Source organism: Alexandromys fortis, unplaced genomic scaffold (assembly GCF_014885135.2).
Source record: "Alexandromys fortis isolate MF-2015 unplaced genomic scaffold, M_Fortis_MF-2015_v1.1 scaffold_360, whole genome shotgun sequence".
Classification (NCBI taxonomy): domain Eukaryota; kingdom Metazoa; phylum Chordata; class Mammalia; order Rodentia; family Cricetidae; genus Alexandromys; species Alexandromys fortis.
The window spans coordinates 141,723-156,633 of NW_026068238.1; the positions used below are offsets into that span (position 1 = coordinate 141,723).

The 14,911-nt window shown below is 38.0% G+C and overlaps 1 protein-coding gene across 1 annotated transcript; it reads left to right on the forward strand.

Annotated features, from left to right (window-relative positions):
* Positions 1-6: 6 nt before the first annotated feature.
* On the forward strand, positions 7-9,458 carry LOC126493933 (olfactory receptor 51H1-like). The gene has a single exon (XM_050131075.1). It carries the CDS (start codon positions 3,361-3,363, stop codon positions 4,315-4,317), a length of 957 nt encoding a protein of 318 aa, XP_049987032.1. The 5' UTR covers positions 7-3,360; the 3' UTR covers positions 4,318-9,458.
* Positions 9,459-14,911: the final 5,453 nt, after the last annotated feature.

The following is a 14,911-nucleotide window of genomic DNA, read 5'->3' on the forward strand; positions in this document are numbered from 1 at the left end:
ATAGCCACAAACAGCATAAAATATCTTGGGGTAACTCTAACCAAGGAAGTGAAAGATCTATTTGACAATAACTTTAAAGCTTTGAAGAAAGAAATTGAAGAGGATATCAGAAAATGGAAGGATCTCCCTTGCTCTTGGATTGGGAGGATCAACATAGTAAAAATGGCAATTCTACCAAAGGCAATTTATAGATTCAATGCAATTCCCATCAAGGTCCCATCAAAATTCTTCACAGATCTTGAGAGGACAATAATCAATTTTATATGGAAAAATAAAGGCCAATTTCTTAAGCAATCTTTTATGAATAAGAGGACAATCTACTTACCAAATTTATAAAGAGCCATTTATATGAATGACTAAACTATGAATAAATTCAACAAATAATATTATAGAGTACACTGTTTATTGTGATATGTTGCTATGTTACTCTTTTGTTATTATTATCTGAAGTGATTAATTGTATATTATAGAATTCATTCTCTCCTGATTGATGGAGGCATTGATCAATGACTTCCCAAATGTCCTCTTGTTTGCCTTTTATAAGGATCATGACTTATGACTAGATTTACATGGGTATAAATGACTGAAAAAACGAAGGTGAAAAATAAGAAAAATGAGAAAATCATAACTTTGGAATTTTTTCATATAAGATAATAGTAAAAGTGCTTTTCTTTGAATTTTTTAAAAGTTTGGATGCATTTTGGGATAAATAAAAGTGAATACCATTTGTTCATTGCATGGAAATCATGAGATGCCTACCCTGGCCATGAAAAGATGTCATGGGGTAGTTAGTAATCAGGTTCTGGAACTCCCCTACCTGCTTTCTTAGTAGTGCCATCAGAATTATCTCATTTTTTAAAGATCTGAGTTGCTAAGAGTGGTTTAGTTGCCCTAGAGAGATCTCTGATTTGGAAGCCCAGGGGATCTGCAAGAGTCTCCATGGCACAGTAAAGGGAAGACTGTTGGTGTATGTCAGAACATATAATCCTAACGGTGTCATGGCAAGTTTTGCCAGGTGAACTTCCACTGTGCTATTTAACGTCTTTATGTAGTTAGGGTTCACTCAAGAGTCAGGTAAGTGTGAGAGAAAAACAAGAAGATAAATCTGGTCATGGGAAGGAGATTTAAGATAGCTCTACAGAAGCATCCTTGAGAGTCCCCTTTACCATCTCTCTTAGCTTTGATTTCTCAATGAGAACAGCCCGTAGTCTGTGTATTCTCTTTCCTATTCACATCTACTTGTTCTCTTTCTCACTCACATCTGCGTTCAGGGAAAGGTGAAACTGACCTTCTGTAATCTAGTGGTATAGGTGGGGGATACAGACCATCTTCCAGAGTGAACACATTGACTTTTAAACAATGGATTTCAGCCATGGAGTTAATGTTGGCAGAAGATAAATGTCACCTATGGATTATGTTGTGCTTATTTCTATATTTGGAAATTTCTATTCTTGTGGTGGGCATTCACAATTTTATCAAGTGAGGTGGCTATAATTAATCTATGGGGGAGGGTTTTATTTTATTCTTATTTCTTCAGTCTTATCTGCCCTTTCCACATCTAGAAAAGTGAAGGATAAATTTCTCCTTTTAATTTCAATCCTCACCGTGGTCTATTTTCAAACAATACCCAGGAATGCCTAGAATCCCAGAAGTTACTTACTACTTCATAAACAATTAAAGTTCATTTTTGTGGCTCCATCTGCTTCTTCAATCTATGTGCAGATGAACCTGAAGGACTAGTGGAGCCTAAGGTGCCCGTGCAGAATGTTTACAGAGCCTGGTGCCTCTTCCACCAAACCACCCATGACAAAGCTATGGGTCCAACAGCACCATCTTCAGAGAATACAGTTGCATTCCATCTGTTTTCTAAATCTTAGGTAATTTAGATAAATAGCAAGTCTTGAAAATTCTTGTCAAAAGAGTACCTGCCAGAAGCTGCAGTGACTATGCCTTTTCTGAGTCTGTGATTCCTCCTGGCCCTTAACTGTAATTCTCAACAAGGTGTTGGAGATCCTTACCTCTTTTTCTTACGGAAGTTTTGCTCCTAAATTAATGAAAGAATGATATCAATTAATAAATTACTAAGTGCATCACTTTCTGTAGTTTCTGTTTTCTCCCTTCCTTTTCTTCCACCCTGCTTACCCCACTTTTCTTTGTTCACCTCTTAAAGTTTCTTTTATCATCATCACTCTGTATTACAGGCATTTGTTTGATAAGAATTTTCACTCTCACAAGGCACTCAGGCTCTTCTGGCTGAGAAGCATACCACGACTTTATTTGTGTGTGTGTGTGTGTGTGTGTGTGTGTGTGTCTGTGTCTGTGTCTTTGTCTGTGTCTGTGTCGGTGTTTGTGTGATATAGGTAATAGAAGCATAAACTACAGATTTCCATTAAGGTGATCATGCTTCTCCCCATTCAAGGTGTGTTATTTGATAAACAAGCCTTAGAAATAGAAAACTAATATGATATCATCTTTAGGGGAGACCCACTGCATCCTGTATTGATAGCTTACTGTGGAAAGGATTTTGCTGTTGCTTCCACAATCATGATTTAGTCTGCCTTTTGCTAATATCTCAACAATTTAGAAGAGACAAATATGTTCATTTTAATGTTTGATGCAGCTAAAGTATTTGGATGCAGGACAAATCTGTGGTTATATCCAGACTTTGAAGAATGAAGAAACATTGTGCTTTGAGTAGAAACATACAAATATGAACTAGGTGTTTTAAGAGCCCTGAGTCCAAGGATGGAGGCTGGTGGGAGTGGCAATCATTGTGACAAACTGAAATTTCATAGTTTATACTGCCATCATTAGAATTGACCTCTGTAATTACCCTCGGTCAGTCACGAGCACTGTATAGCACCGGTGTGATTCACTTAGAGATTGCACAGGGGGAGCTGCGGTCTGAATATAAGATGTGTGCTTCTCAGCTCCTTAGTAAACTTGAATCTAATCAGTTAATAAAGAAAACTGTGTCTTAAGGTTGAAAGATTTTCAAGAAGGATGTTCTACCTCCTCAGCTGCTGATTAGTCGACATAAACAATATTGACGAGGAAGAAAGGATAGGAAAGGGGAAATTTTTGCTTTATAGATTATTAGTGTACTGTGTTCTTAAGCTAACTGTGGCTGATGTATACCTGAGTGAGTCATTTTTCCATCGACCATTAGAAATGTCTTCAAACAGGATCTTCCTTAGAGTGGTAATTTCCGCGACTCCACACTCACACTCATGAGGAAATAAAAAGGCTGCACTCCTAGGGAGGTCAGATTGTAACACACCAATAAACCCCACCATTTATTTTTAGGAAACAGTTTCTCAGGATTCTCAAAGTTCCTCTCATTGCCTGTATGTTGGCTTCATGGCAGACCATAACCACTCCCAATTCCAGCACCCTTACTTTGTCTTAACTGGAATCCCCGGACTTGAGCAGAAGTACTACTGGATGGCATTCCCACTGGGTGCCATATATGTCACTGCTCTCTTTGGCAATGGTATTATCATCTCTACAATCAAATCCGAGTCATCTCTGCACATTCCTATGTACTACTTTCTGTGTATGCTGGCGTTTGCGGATATGGGGCTCACCCTCTGTACTCTGCCCTCTATGCTCGGCATATTCTGGTTTAACTACAAATTCATCACTTTTGATGGTTGTCTTACTCAGATGTACTTCATTCACACCTTCTCAGCCATCGAGTCAGGAGTGCTAGTCGCAATGGCCATTGATCGTCTTATAGCCATCTGGAGTCCTCTCAGATACGGCACCATTTTAACCAATGGTGTGGTCTGTAAAATAGGGATACTCATCTTGACAAGAGCGGTCTGTGTGGTCTTCCCTGTGCCTTTCCTCATCAAGAGGCTTCCGTTTTATCGCTCCAACATCCTTTCTCACTCCTTCTGCCTCCATCAAGATGTCATGCGCCTTGCCTGCGCCAGCACGCGTGTCAACAGTCTCTATGGCCTCATAGCTGTCATCTTTACCAAGGGTTCTGACTCCCTCTCCATCCTCTTCTCCTATGTGTTCATTCTCCGCACGGTGATGGCCATTGCCTCCGGGGAGGGCCGGCTGAAGGCTCTCAACACTTGCGTTTCACATATCTGTGCTGTACTTATTTTCTATGTGCCATTGATTGGGGTATCAGTCATCCATCGCTTTGGAAAGCACTTGTCACCACTGACTCATGCCCTTATGGCCAATGCCTACCTTCTTGTCCCCCCTGTGCTAAACCCCATAGTTTATACTGTCAAGACCAAGGAGATACGAAAAAAGATTATCCAGATATTTGTTAGAACTAAAATTACTTCAGAGGGTTAAAACTTACCAGTTTGATAGAGAAATAATTCTGTAAAAACTTAAATCTAACTATGAAAATAAAGGATGTTTATTTTTTAAAGTTTTCTGTGTGAGTTGAATTGTGAAAAGACATACTTTCCTGCCCAGAAGATAAATACTTTATTTTTCTGTGCCAAATTGTCTTTTACTTAATACAGAAAAGGTAACATACATATGAACTGTATTTCTCTGTAAACATTCAGTTAAGACTTGCTATACACTAGATGAAAGCAGGGATTATTACCTATTCTATTTTGAAAATAATTTATTGGTCAAAAATAAGACAAGGGTTGCTGCCTTTTAAGCTATAGTTACTGTAATGAATTTTATCTAACGTAGTAATTTAAGGGATTTCTGTTATGGATTACTTGCATGAATGTAGTAGATAAGAAAAAATTATTAAATAACAAGAGAAAGGGAAGAACACACTATCAAATTAATTTTAAAACAGAAAATGGCCAAATTTTATAATTAATAATATAAATGTTAATCAAAGTACAGTTCTATTGCACAACATGGTATCAACCATTTGAAGGTGTCTTTCCCTAGCTGTCCTGGATGACACCAGGTCTTACGTTAATTTTCTTTAGGCATAGTTTCAAGTATTGAATATGGAAACAATATTTCTTGGTATCTACAGTAATTGTGAATTAAACTAAACAACAAATTTAATAAGAAGCCATTATTAGTGGTATTTGTGAACTATAAAGTACTATGTAAAAATAAGTTTTCAAGAACATTGAGCACCATGGAAGATAAGAACCTTCATAGACTACTAAGTAAAAGGCACAGTGCTAGATAATTTTGCATGTTAGCTCATCTGAGGATCATGGCATGTTTCTCAAGCCAGCACTAATTCCAAGAGAAAAAACAAGTCGCAATGTGATTGATTTTGTAGGCCACGCAGACTTGCCCAAGAATATGAGAGTCATGGTAAACAGAGAGATAACATTTGAAGGTTAGCTGAGATGTATATTTTTGAATATGTATATTTTGTATAATATGAATGTTTTGAGTATTTTGAATAAAGATTTCATTGTACATGTTGAGTAATAATAGGGTTGTTCTGAGTGAACAGTTTTTGGAAGGCTGTAAACTGGGAATGAAAAAGAAGTCATTAAAAAGAAGCTTGGTTATCAGTCAAGGTATCTAGTTTCCTGAGTTCTTTAAATACCTTGAATATTAGTTCTCTATCAATTATAGAGTTGATAAAATGTTTTTCCCATTCTCTAGGTTACTGTATTGTTGAAATGATGATGTCATTTGTTTTGCTGAATCTTTTCAGTTTCCTTAGGTCTCATTTATTATTTGCTGATCTTAGCGCCCGTGCTAACAGTGTTCTATTCAGAAAGTCTCGTGTGCCAATGAGTTCAAGAATATTCCCCACTTTCTCTTCTATCAGGCTCAGTGATCAGGCTTTATGCTGAGGTAATTGATCCATTTGGAGATGAGTTTTGCACAGGATGATACGTATGGCTCTATTTGCATTCTTCTACACCAGCGATCTAGTTTGACTAGCACCATTTATTTGTTGAAGATGTTTTTTCCCCAGTGTTTATTCCTGGCTTCTTTATCAAAAGTCAGGTGACCATAGGTGTGGGTCTTCAAATCAGTTTCATTAATCGGTGTGCTTGTTTTTGTACCACTATCATGTTGGTTTTATTATTACACCTGTGGAGTATATCTTGAAATCGGGAACGGTGAGACCTCCAGCAATTCTTTGGTTGTTCAGAATTGTTTCAGCTGGCTTTGCTTTTCTGTTTTTCCATATGAAGCTAAGAATTGACCTTCCAAAATCTGTGAAAAATTGTGTTGGAATTTAATGGGGGTTTCATTGAATCTGTAGATTGCTTTTGATAGGTTGGCCATTTTTACTATACTAATCCTATTCATCCATGAGCATGGAAGATCTTTCCATCTCCTGATATCTTCTTCAATTTTTTTTCTTCAAAGACTTGAAGTTTTTAATCACATAACTCTTCCACTTTCTTGGTTAAAGATACCCCAAGAGTTTTCATGTTATTGTGAAAGGTGTGTTGTCTCCCTGATTTCTTTGTCAGTCCATTTGCCATTTGTATGTAGGAGAGATACTGATTTTTGTAAGTTACTTTTGTATTCAGCTACTTTGTTGGAAGTATTTATCAGCTGTAGGAGTTCCCTAGTGAAATTTTTAGGGTCACTTATGCATTCTATCATAACATCTGAAAACAAATATATGTTCGCCTCCTTCTTTCCAATTTATATACTCGATCTCCTTCAATTATCTTATGTTCTAGCTAAGACTTCAAGAACTATATTAAATAGGTATGGAGAGAGTGAGCAACCTTGTCTTATCCTTAATTTTAGTGGAATTGCTTTGAGTTTATCTCTATTTAATTTGATGTTTCTATGGGCTTGCTGTAATGTATGTCCCTTGCATCCGTAATCACTCCAGGACTTTTATCATAACTAGGTGTTGGATTTTGTCAAGGCCTACTACTACTCTAATGACAAAATCATGTGTCTTTTTTCCAAGTTTGTTTATAGGTTGGATTACATTTATTAATTTATGTGTATTGAACCTGAAACTGTGGAATGAAGCCTACTTGTCCATGATAGACAATCTTTTTGATGCATTCTTGGAACCAGTTTGCAAGTATGTTATTAAGAATTTTTCAACTATAATCATAAGGGAAATGAGTTTATAATATCTGTTCTTTGCTGTGTACTTTTGTGATTTGAGTATCAGGGTAATGTTCCTTAAATATCTATTTTGTGGAACAATTTGAGGAATATAATATTGTCATTAACACGTCTTTGAAAGTCTGGTAGAATTATGTGCTAAAACTATCTAGACTTGGGCTTTTTTTGTTTGGGAGACTTTTTTTTGACTACTTTTATTTCACTGGGGTTCTTAGGTCTGTTTAAATTTCTTATCAGGTCTTGATTTAACTTTGGTAAATGGTATTCATCATGAAAATTGCACAGTTATTTTAGATTTTCCAATTTGGTGGAGTACAGGTTTTTAAAGTATGTCTTTATGATTCTCTGAATTTCTTCAGTGTCTGTTGTTTTTTTTCCCCTTTTCATGTCTAATTTTTAAAATTTTGATATTCTCTTTCCACCTTCTAGTTAATTTAGGCAGAGGTTTGTCAATCTTATTGATTTTTTTCAAATAATCAGCTTGTTTCATTGTCTCTTTGTATTCTTATTTCTTTCTATTTTATTAATTTCAATACTGAGTTTGATTATTTCTTACCATTTACTCTTTCTGAATAGATTTACACTTTGAGTCGCATAATTTTGATTACATTGTATATTTATTTTCATTCAATCCTAGAAAGTCTTTAATTTCTGTCTTGACTCATTTTTCACACAATATTGGTATATAAGGGTCAATATGCAATTTAAGCTATAGTAGTGTTTCTTTTACAAACATGGGTACCCTTGTGTTGAAGGCATAGATATTAAAAATTGTAATGTCCCCATTATAGATTTTCCTTTGATGAGTATTTAGTGTACTTCCTCATCTCTTCTGAATGGTTTTGTTTTGATAGCAAAACAGTTGCTTCTTAGGCCCATTTTCTTAGAATTTTTTTTTTTATCCTTTAACCTCAAGGTGATGTCTATCATTAATGTTAAGATGTGTTTCTGGTTGCATTCATTCTATTAGTCTGTATCTTTTTATTGGGAAATACATACCATTGATATTAAAAGATGCTGATGAACAGTGATTGTTCCTGTTACTTTGTTTTTGTTGTTATTGTTGATGATGATGTATGTGCGTGCATGTGTGTGTGAGTGTGTGTGTGTGTTTTCTTTTGTTTTGATTTGCTTGTCTGGGATTATTTAATCCTTGTTTACTTGGTTGTATTTAACCCTTTTAGGTTAGAATTTTCCTTTTAGTGCCTTCTGTATGGATACATTTGTAGATAAATACTACTTTGTTGCAAGGAGAGGCCTGCTTGTTTGTCCCAGTCACCCGGATAGCTTACACCGGAAATAGCCACATAGACACTGTATTAATTAAATCACTGCTTGGCCCGTTAGCTCTAGCTTCTTATTGACTAACTCTTATATTACTTTAACTCATTTCTGTTAATCTGTGTATTCTCATGTGGCGGTGACTTATCGGGTAAAACTCCCAATGTCTGTCTCTGGAGCATCCATGGCCTCTCTCTACTCTGTTTTCTTTCTCCCAGAATTCAGTTCTGTCTTCGCTTATCTAAGTTTTGCCCTACCAGGCCAAGGTAGTTTCTTTATTAAACAATTAAAGCAACCCAAAGATAAAAGGACCTTCTACACCATTACTTAAATTTGGTTTTGTTATAAGATGTTTTATTTTCTCATCCTATTGTCATAGAATGTTTTATTGGGTTTAGTATTCTGGATTGATATCTGTGGTCTCTTAAAACATGTAGATTTCTAGTGGTCCTTCTGGCCATTAGAGTGTCCATTGAGAAGTTAAATGTAATTCTAATAGATTTTCCATTAACTATTACTTGGTCTTTCCCTCCTTGCTTGTGATGTCCTTTCTTTGTTTATTGTTTTGATTATTATGTGGTGAGGGGAGTTATTTTTTATTAGTTCAGTCTATTTTGTATTCTGTATGCTTCTTGTACTTAGATAGACATCTTCTTTACGTTAGGAATATTTGTTATGAGTTCACTGAAAATATTTTCTGTCCCTTTGACCTGGGTTTCTTCTTCTTTCTCTATTTCCATTATTTTTAGATTTGGTCTTTTCTTTTCTTTTTTTATTAAAAATTTCTGCCTCCTCCCCGCCTACCTTTTCCCTCCCACTCCTCTCTCTCTCTCCAGTCCAAAGAGCAGTCAGTGTTCCCTGCCCTATGGGCAGTTCAAGGTCCTCCCCCCTCCATCCAGGTCTAGGAAGATGAGCATCCAAACCGTCTAGACTTCCACAAAGCCAGTACATACAGTAGGGACAAAACTCAGTACCATTGTCCTTGGCTTTTCAGCAGCCCTCATTGTCCACCATATTCGGAGAGTCCGGTTTTATCCCATGCATTTTCAGTCCCAGTCCAGCTGGCCTTGGTGAACTCCCAATAGATCAGCCCCACCATCTCAGTGGGTGGGTGCCCCCCTCGCGGTCTTGACTTCCTGGCTCATGTTCTCCCTCCTTCTGTTCCTGTAATGAGCATGGAAACAGATTCCTCTGAATGAATAAATAAAGGGGAATCTGTAGTGTAGATAGAGCAGGAAATTTATAGAATAAGAATGAATGTAACTTGGTGTAATGTAAAAGCATTTCTTCTTGTGTGGGGTATGGAAAATTACTAAGGTGAAATATTGGGAGATCATTTGCCCGTTTGAAGGCTGCCACACCCATCTGGCCCTGCCAGATGTGGGGGGCTGCACCCAGCAACCGTGGTAACGAAATAATCTTGCCACACAAGAGGTTCCCCCACCCTTCTGTGGCCAGTCGATACTGATAACCTAGGACACCTGGTTATCGGAAGGATCAAACGAGGGGCAATTTTGAACTGGCATAAAAGAGGTGGCTGAAGCAGGGCAGTTATCTCACTTCTCACAATGGCTCTGGCACCAGGCCTCCGTGGAAAGAGAGATCCTCCTAGCCTGCCTCCCGAAAAGCAGCAATACTGAATGCCTTGCCTAAACATTTAATGCTCTGTCTCCCGAGCACAGAGTTTTGTCTCCCGAAAACAGACATTTAACACCTTGCATCCCGAATGCAAATCCTCATTCCATGAGAGTGGACATTGAAGGTCTGTCTCCCGAGAACAGACTAGATACTCTGCCTTTCAGAATGCTTTGCCATCCCGAAAGCAAAGCTTTGTTTTCTGAGCAGACAGAACGCTTTGCCATCCCGAGAGCAAAGCTTCATCTTCGAGAGTGGAGAACTAAAAGCCTTGTCTCCCGAGACTCGGTCGCCCAAAAGCCGAGTCCAAGGCACTACCAGATACCAGCCTGGAACATCAGGACCTTATCTCCCGAGTGCAGACTACAGGGTCAAGAGTCGATCTTCGCTACCCAGCCCCCAGTGCGGACAAGAGCCCAGCCTGAAAAAATTCAAAAAAGCCCTTTTTAAGCCAGGGAATATCAGGTCGTATGATGCTATTTCATGTGTGTATAAGATGTTAAGAGAAGAGCATAGATGTGTTAATACATATGTTAATGTGTGAAATGTTAAGAGATATTTTATGGATAATTGATCAGATTAGGAAATAATGGATAAGCTAAGGTTAAGGAGTGTTTTATAGATAATTAATGGATAAGTTGTATTAAGTTTTATAGATAATTAATGGATAAGTTGTATTAAGGTTATAGATAAGTAATGGCTGAGTTGTATTAAGGTTAAGATAAGTTAGATTAAGGTTATGAATTGGTTTTATGTATTAGGTTTAGTAGGATTAATAATTGCGATATTGAATTGCCTGTGTGTTGCCCATTATCAATCCCCCATGCCTACTGAGATTGTAACCCCCATTGATGCATTGGATATTGAAGTTGCTAGTAAAGAATCATCATAAAATCAATTCTCTTGCTTGGTCTGGTTAAACATCACTCTCTGGGGAGAAGGGCACAGAATCCTCATAGATATTACTCGAAAAGAACCTGGAGCTGAAGTCCCCCAGCTCGTAACAGTTCCTCATTTGGACCTTGGGAGCTCAGTCCCTTGCTCTAATGTGGGTCTCTGTCTCTATCTCTATCCATCGCCAGATGAAGTTTCTATGGTGATATGCAAGATATTCATTAGTATGGCTATAGGATCTAGCCATTTCAGACTCTCTCTCCTCAGCTGCCCAAGGACCTAGTTGGGTACATCTCTCTGGACCCCTGGGAACCCCTCTAGAGTCAAGTCTCTTGCCAACCCTAAAATAGCTCCCTTAATTAAGATATATACTTCCCTGCTCCCATATCCATCCTTCCATTATTCAAACCGTCCCATTTCCCCAAGCTCCCCCCATCCTCCTTTTCTCACTTTCCTCTCCCCATCTCCCCTTTCCCCCATCCCACCCCCACCCCCAGTTCCCAATTTTTTGCCCAGCAATCTTGTCTACTTCCAATATCCAGGAGGATAACTGTATGTTTTTCTTTGGGTTCACCTTCTTATTTAGCTTCTCTAAGATCGCGAATTGTAGGCTCAATGTCCTATATGTATGGCTAAAAACCAATTATGAGTGAGTACATCCCACGTTCATCTTTTTGGGTATGGGTTACCTCACTCAGGATAGTGTTTTCTATTTCCATCCATTTGCATGCAAAAGATTAGGAATACAAGGGTCATATCTAAATATAATAAAAGCTATTTACAGCAAACCGACAGCTAATTCCAAATTAAATGGAGAGACACTCAAAGCCATCCAACTAAAATCAGGAACACGACAAGGTTGTCCACTCTCTCCATACCTCTTCAATATAGTGCTTGAAGTTCTAGCAATAGCAATAAGACAACATAAGGGGATCAAGGGGATTCGAATTGGAAAGGAAGAAGTTAAACTTTCGTTATTTGCAGATGATATGATGTATACATAAGCATCCCCAAAAACTCTACCAAAGAACTCCTACAGCTGATAAACACCTTTAGTGATGTGGCAGGATACAAGATCAACTCCAAAAAATCAGTTGCCCTCCTATACACTAAGGATAAGGATGCAGAGAGGGAATTCAGAGAAGCTTCACCTTTCACAATAGCCACAAATAGCATAAAATATCTTGGGGTAACTCTGACCAAGGAAGTGAAAGATCTATTTGACAAGAACTTTAAGTCTTTGAAGAAAGAAATTGAAGAGGACACCAGAAAATGGAAAGATCTCCCTTGCTCTTGGATTGGGAGGATCAACATAGTAAAAATGGCAATTCTCCTAGATTTGGTCTTTTCATAGTGTCACAGATTTCCTGGATGTTTTGTGCCAGGAGTATTTTAGATTTAACATTTCCTTTGACCAATGTATCCATTTCTTCTATCATGTCTTCAATGCTATTTCTATTATTCTGTTAAGGCTTGCCTCTGTGGTTTCTGTTCAGTTCCTAAATTTTTTATTTTCAGATTTTCCTCAGTTGAGTATTCTTTATTGACTCTATTTACATTTCAGGTCTTGAGCTGTTTTATTCATGTTTTTCCAGTGTTTGCGTTCTTTAAGGGTTTATTCATTACCTCTTTAAGAATCTCTGTCATATTCATAAAGGCTCTTTGAAGGTCTTTTCTTGTGACTAAGCTGTGTTAGAATACTTGTCTTGCTGTGGTAGAATTGTTTGTCTCATGGAGACATATTGTCCCAACTGCTAGTGATTGTGTTATTTTTTTTATTGATTATGTTTTTATGCTAGTGTCTAGGAATCTGGAATTTGGAAGATTGTAATTGTAGGTGTTGATATCTGGTCTTGTCTTTGCTGGCTGGGTGGGTGTTTTGTTTTTGGTTTCAGTTTCCTCTCTGGTTCTCCAGAGTGTGGTGACTGTGTGTTGTCTGATAGGAAATTATTCTGGGATCTTGATTGGTCTACTAGGGATTCGAGCTGAATTTTTTTTTTCTGGATTTGAGCTTAGGAATGGAGCTTCTGAATTTAGGAATGTGGATGAACTGGTGGTGTGCTGACCTTGTGCACAGCAGGAAGCAAAGCAGGGCATTACCCCAGGGTCTACTTATTCCCCTGGTAATGGAGCACTGAGTGAGGAGAGGTCACAGCAGAATGTCTTCTATAGAGCTCAGAATAAGACTGTGAGTTTGGGCTTTGAGGAATGCAGGGAGAGGTGAAGATTTTCAGTTTGCCTACCTACTTCTTAGCTGGAGTAGCCTGTGGGTTCCAAGGGAGTATCTTCCGGAGTTGGGGGCTGGGGTAAAGCAAGCAGTGGGGGAATGGAGGTTAGAAAAGGGAGCCCCAAGGGATCCACTGGAAATGGGGCACAAGAAGAAGGTGGCCACCATTGGTTGTCTACTCTAGAGCTGGAGATGAGAACAGGGCATTAGATTTGGAGCAGCTGAGGGAAACGTAAAGAACCTATAGGTAGCTTAACTGTTTCCCTGGTCAGAGTCAGAAATCTGTAATAATTACATACATACATACACACACACACACACACACACAAAGAGAGAGAGAGAGAGAGAGAGAGAGAGAGACAGAGAGAGACAGAGAGAGACAGAGAGAGAGACAGAGAGAGACAGAGACAGAGACAGAGAAGTTTTTCTGGTGAGTACTGGGAGATACACTCACACTCACTAGCCTATGGCTATAAAGATAAAAATGTAGGTGACCCTTTAGTACTATGTTCATTTATCAGAATAACAGTACTAGGCTCTCACCTGGAGGCTATGTTCAAACAGCCTCAGCCTTAGGTGTTTTTACCCCCAGATATATAGGTTTTAACTTGTAGAGTGGGCTTTATATCCAGCAAGATTGGTTACTCCCCTAACACTAATGCTACCACTATGGCCTGACACGACAGAAAGATTTAAACCTCTGCTTGGTAGAGTAGTATATAGATTAAAACTCATAGTGAATGGATTAATTTTTATTTAATGATCTGACCCAAAGAAGAAAATTCAACACTATTTCAATGCTCTTCTAAGTGTCTCAGTCTCACAAGAGAGAAAGAAATGCTACTATCAGGAAGTATGAAGTATTGATAGATTCTGTTAAAATAAAGGGTGACTTGGTCCAGGACAGTAACATTGGAATTAAGATTTAAATACCACAATCAGCCTTATTATCCCTTACCGATTTTTATATGGTATACATCATCCTCAAAACTTACTGCTAAATTCATTTTTTATCTTTTATTTTCTTATACATTTCATAGGGGCCAAAGTTTTCACTCCCTCAACTCCTTGTCCTTTCCAGTCCTCTCTTTTCCCTCAGATTAACTCTTCCTCTTTTTCCCTTAAAATAATAATAAAAAAAAAAAGAGCAAGCAGGCCTCCCAGGGATATTCACCAAACATGGTCTAACATGATACAGTAAAGAAAAGAGTTCCACACACAGGCAAAATAGTCAGGGACACCCCATTTTTACTGTTGGAAGTCCCATAAGAACATCAAACTATACAAGCTATACAAACTATAGAACCTTCTCTTGAGGTACTCTGGCTCTGCCTAGGATTTGGCTGTGGGTCTCTGCATCTTCAACCATCAATTTATGGTTTTATGGAGTCCTAATTTAATTAAAATTTTAGAAAGACAGGGAAGGAGACACATGCATATGTAGGAAATGTAAGAAAGGGGAAAGCTAGCAGGGGACATGGAGACATAGACATGCTGGAAAAGGAACAGAGGGTAGAAAAAGGAAAGGTTCTGATTTTACTAAACAAGACTAAATGGAATTGTAGATGCTTGAATTTTATCCAAAGAAATCAAGTTCAAAGAGAGTTCAGAAGAAATAGTTGAGTTGTTACATGGAAGGAGATATGAACTGTGAAGACATTAATGGAGGCAACACTGAGCCTAGAGAAGGATTATGTGATGAGCTACAGAGAACTTAAGTGGATGCTTGTGTTGTGAGCTACAGAGAACACATACAGAGGCTTGAAGAAAATTTTGAGATTTGATTTTATTTCCTCATAGTCCCATTGAAGAATAAAAGGACAGACAAAATAGGAAGGGCACCAGAAGCCCCTGTTT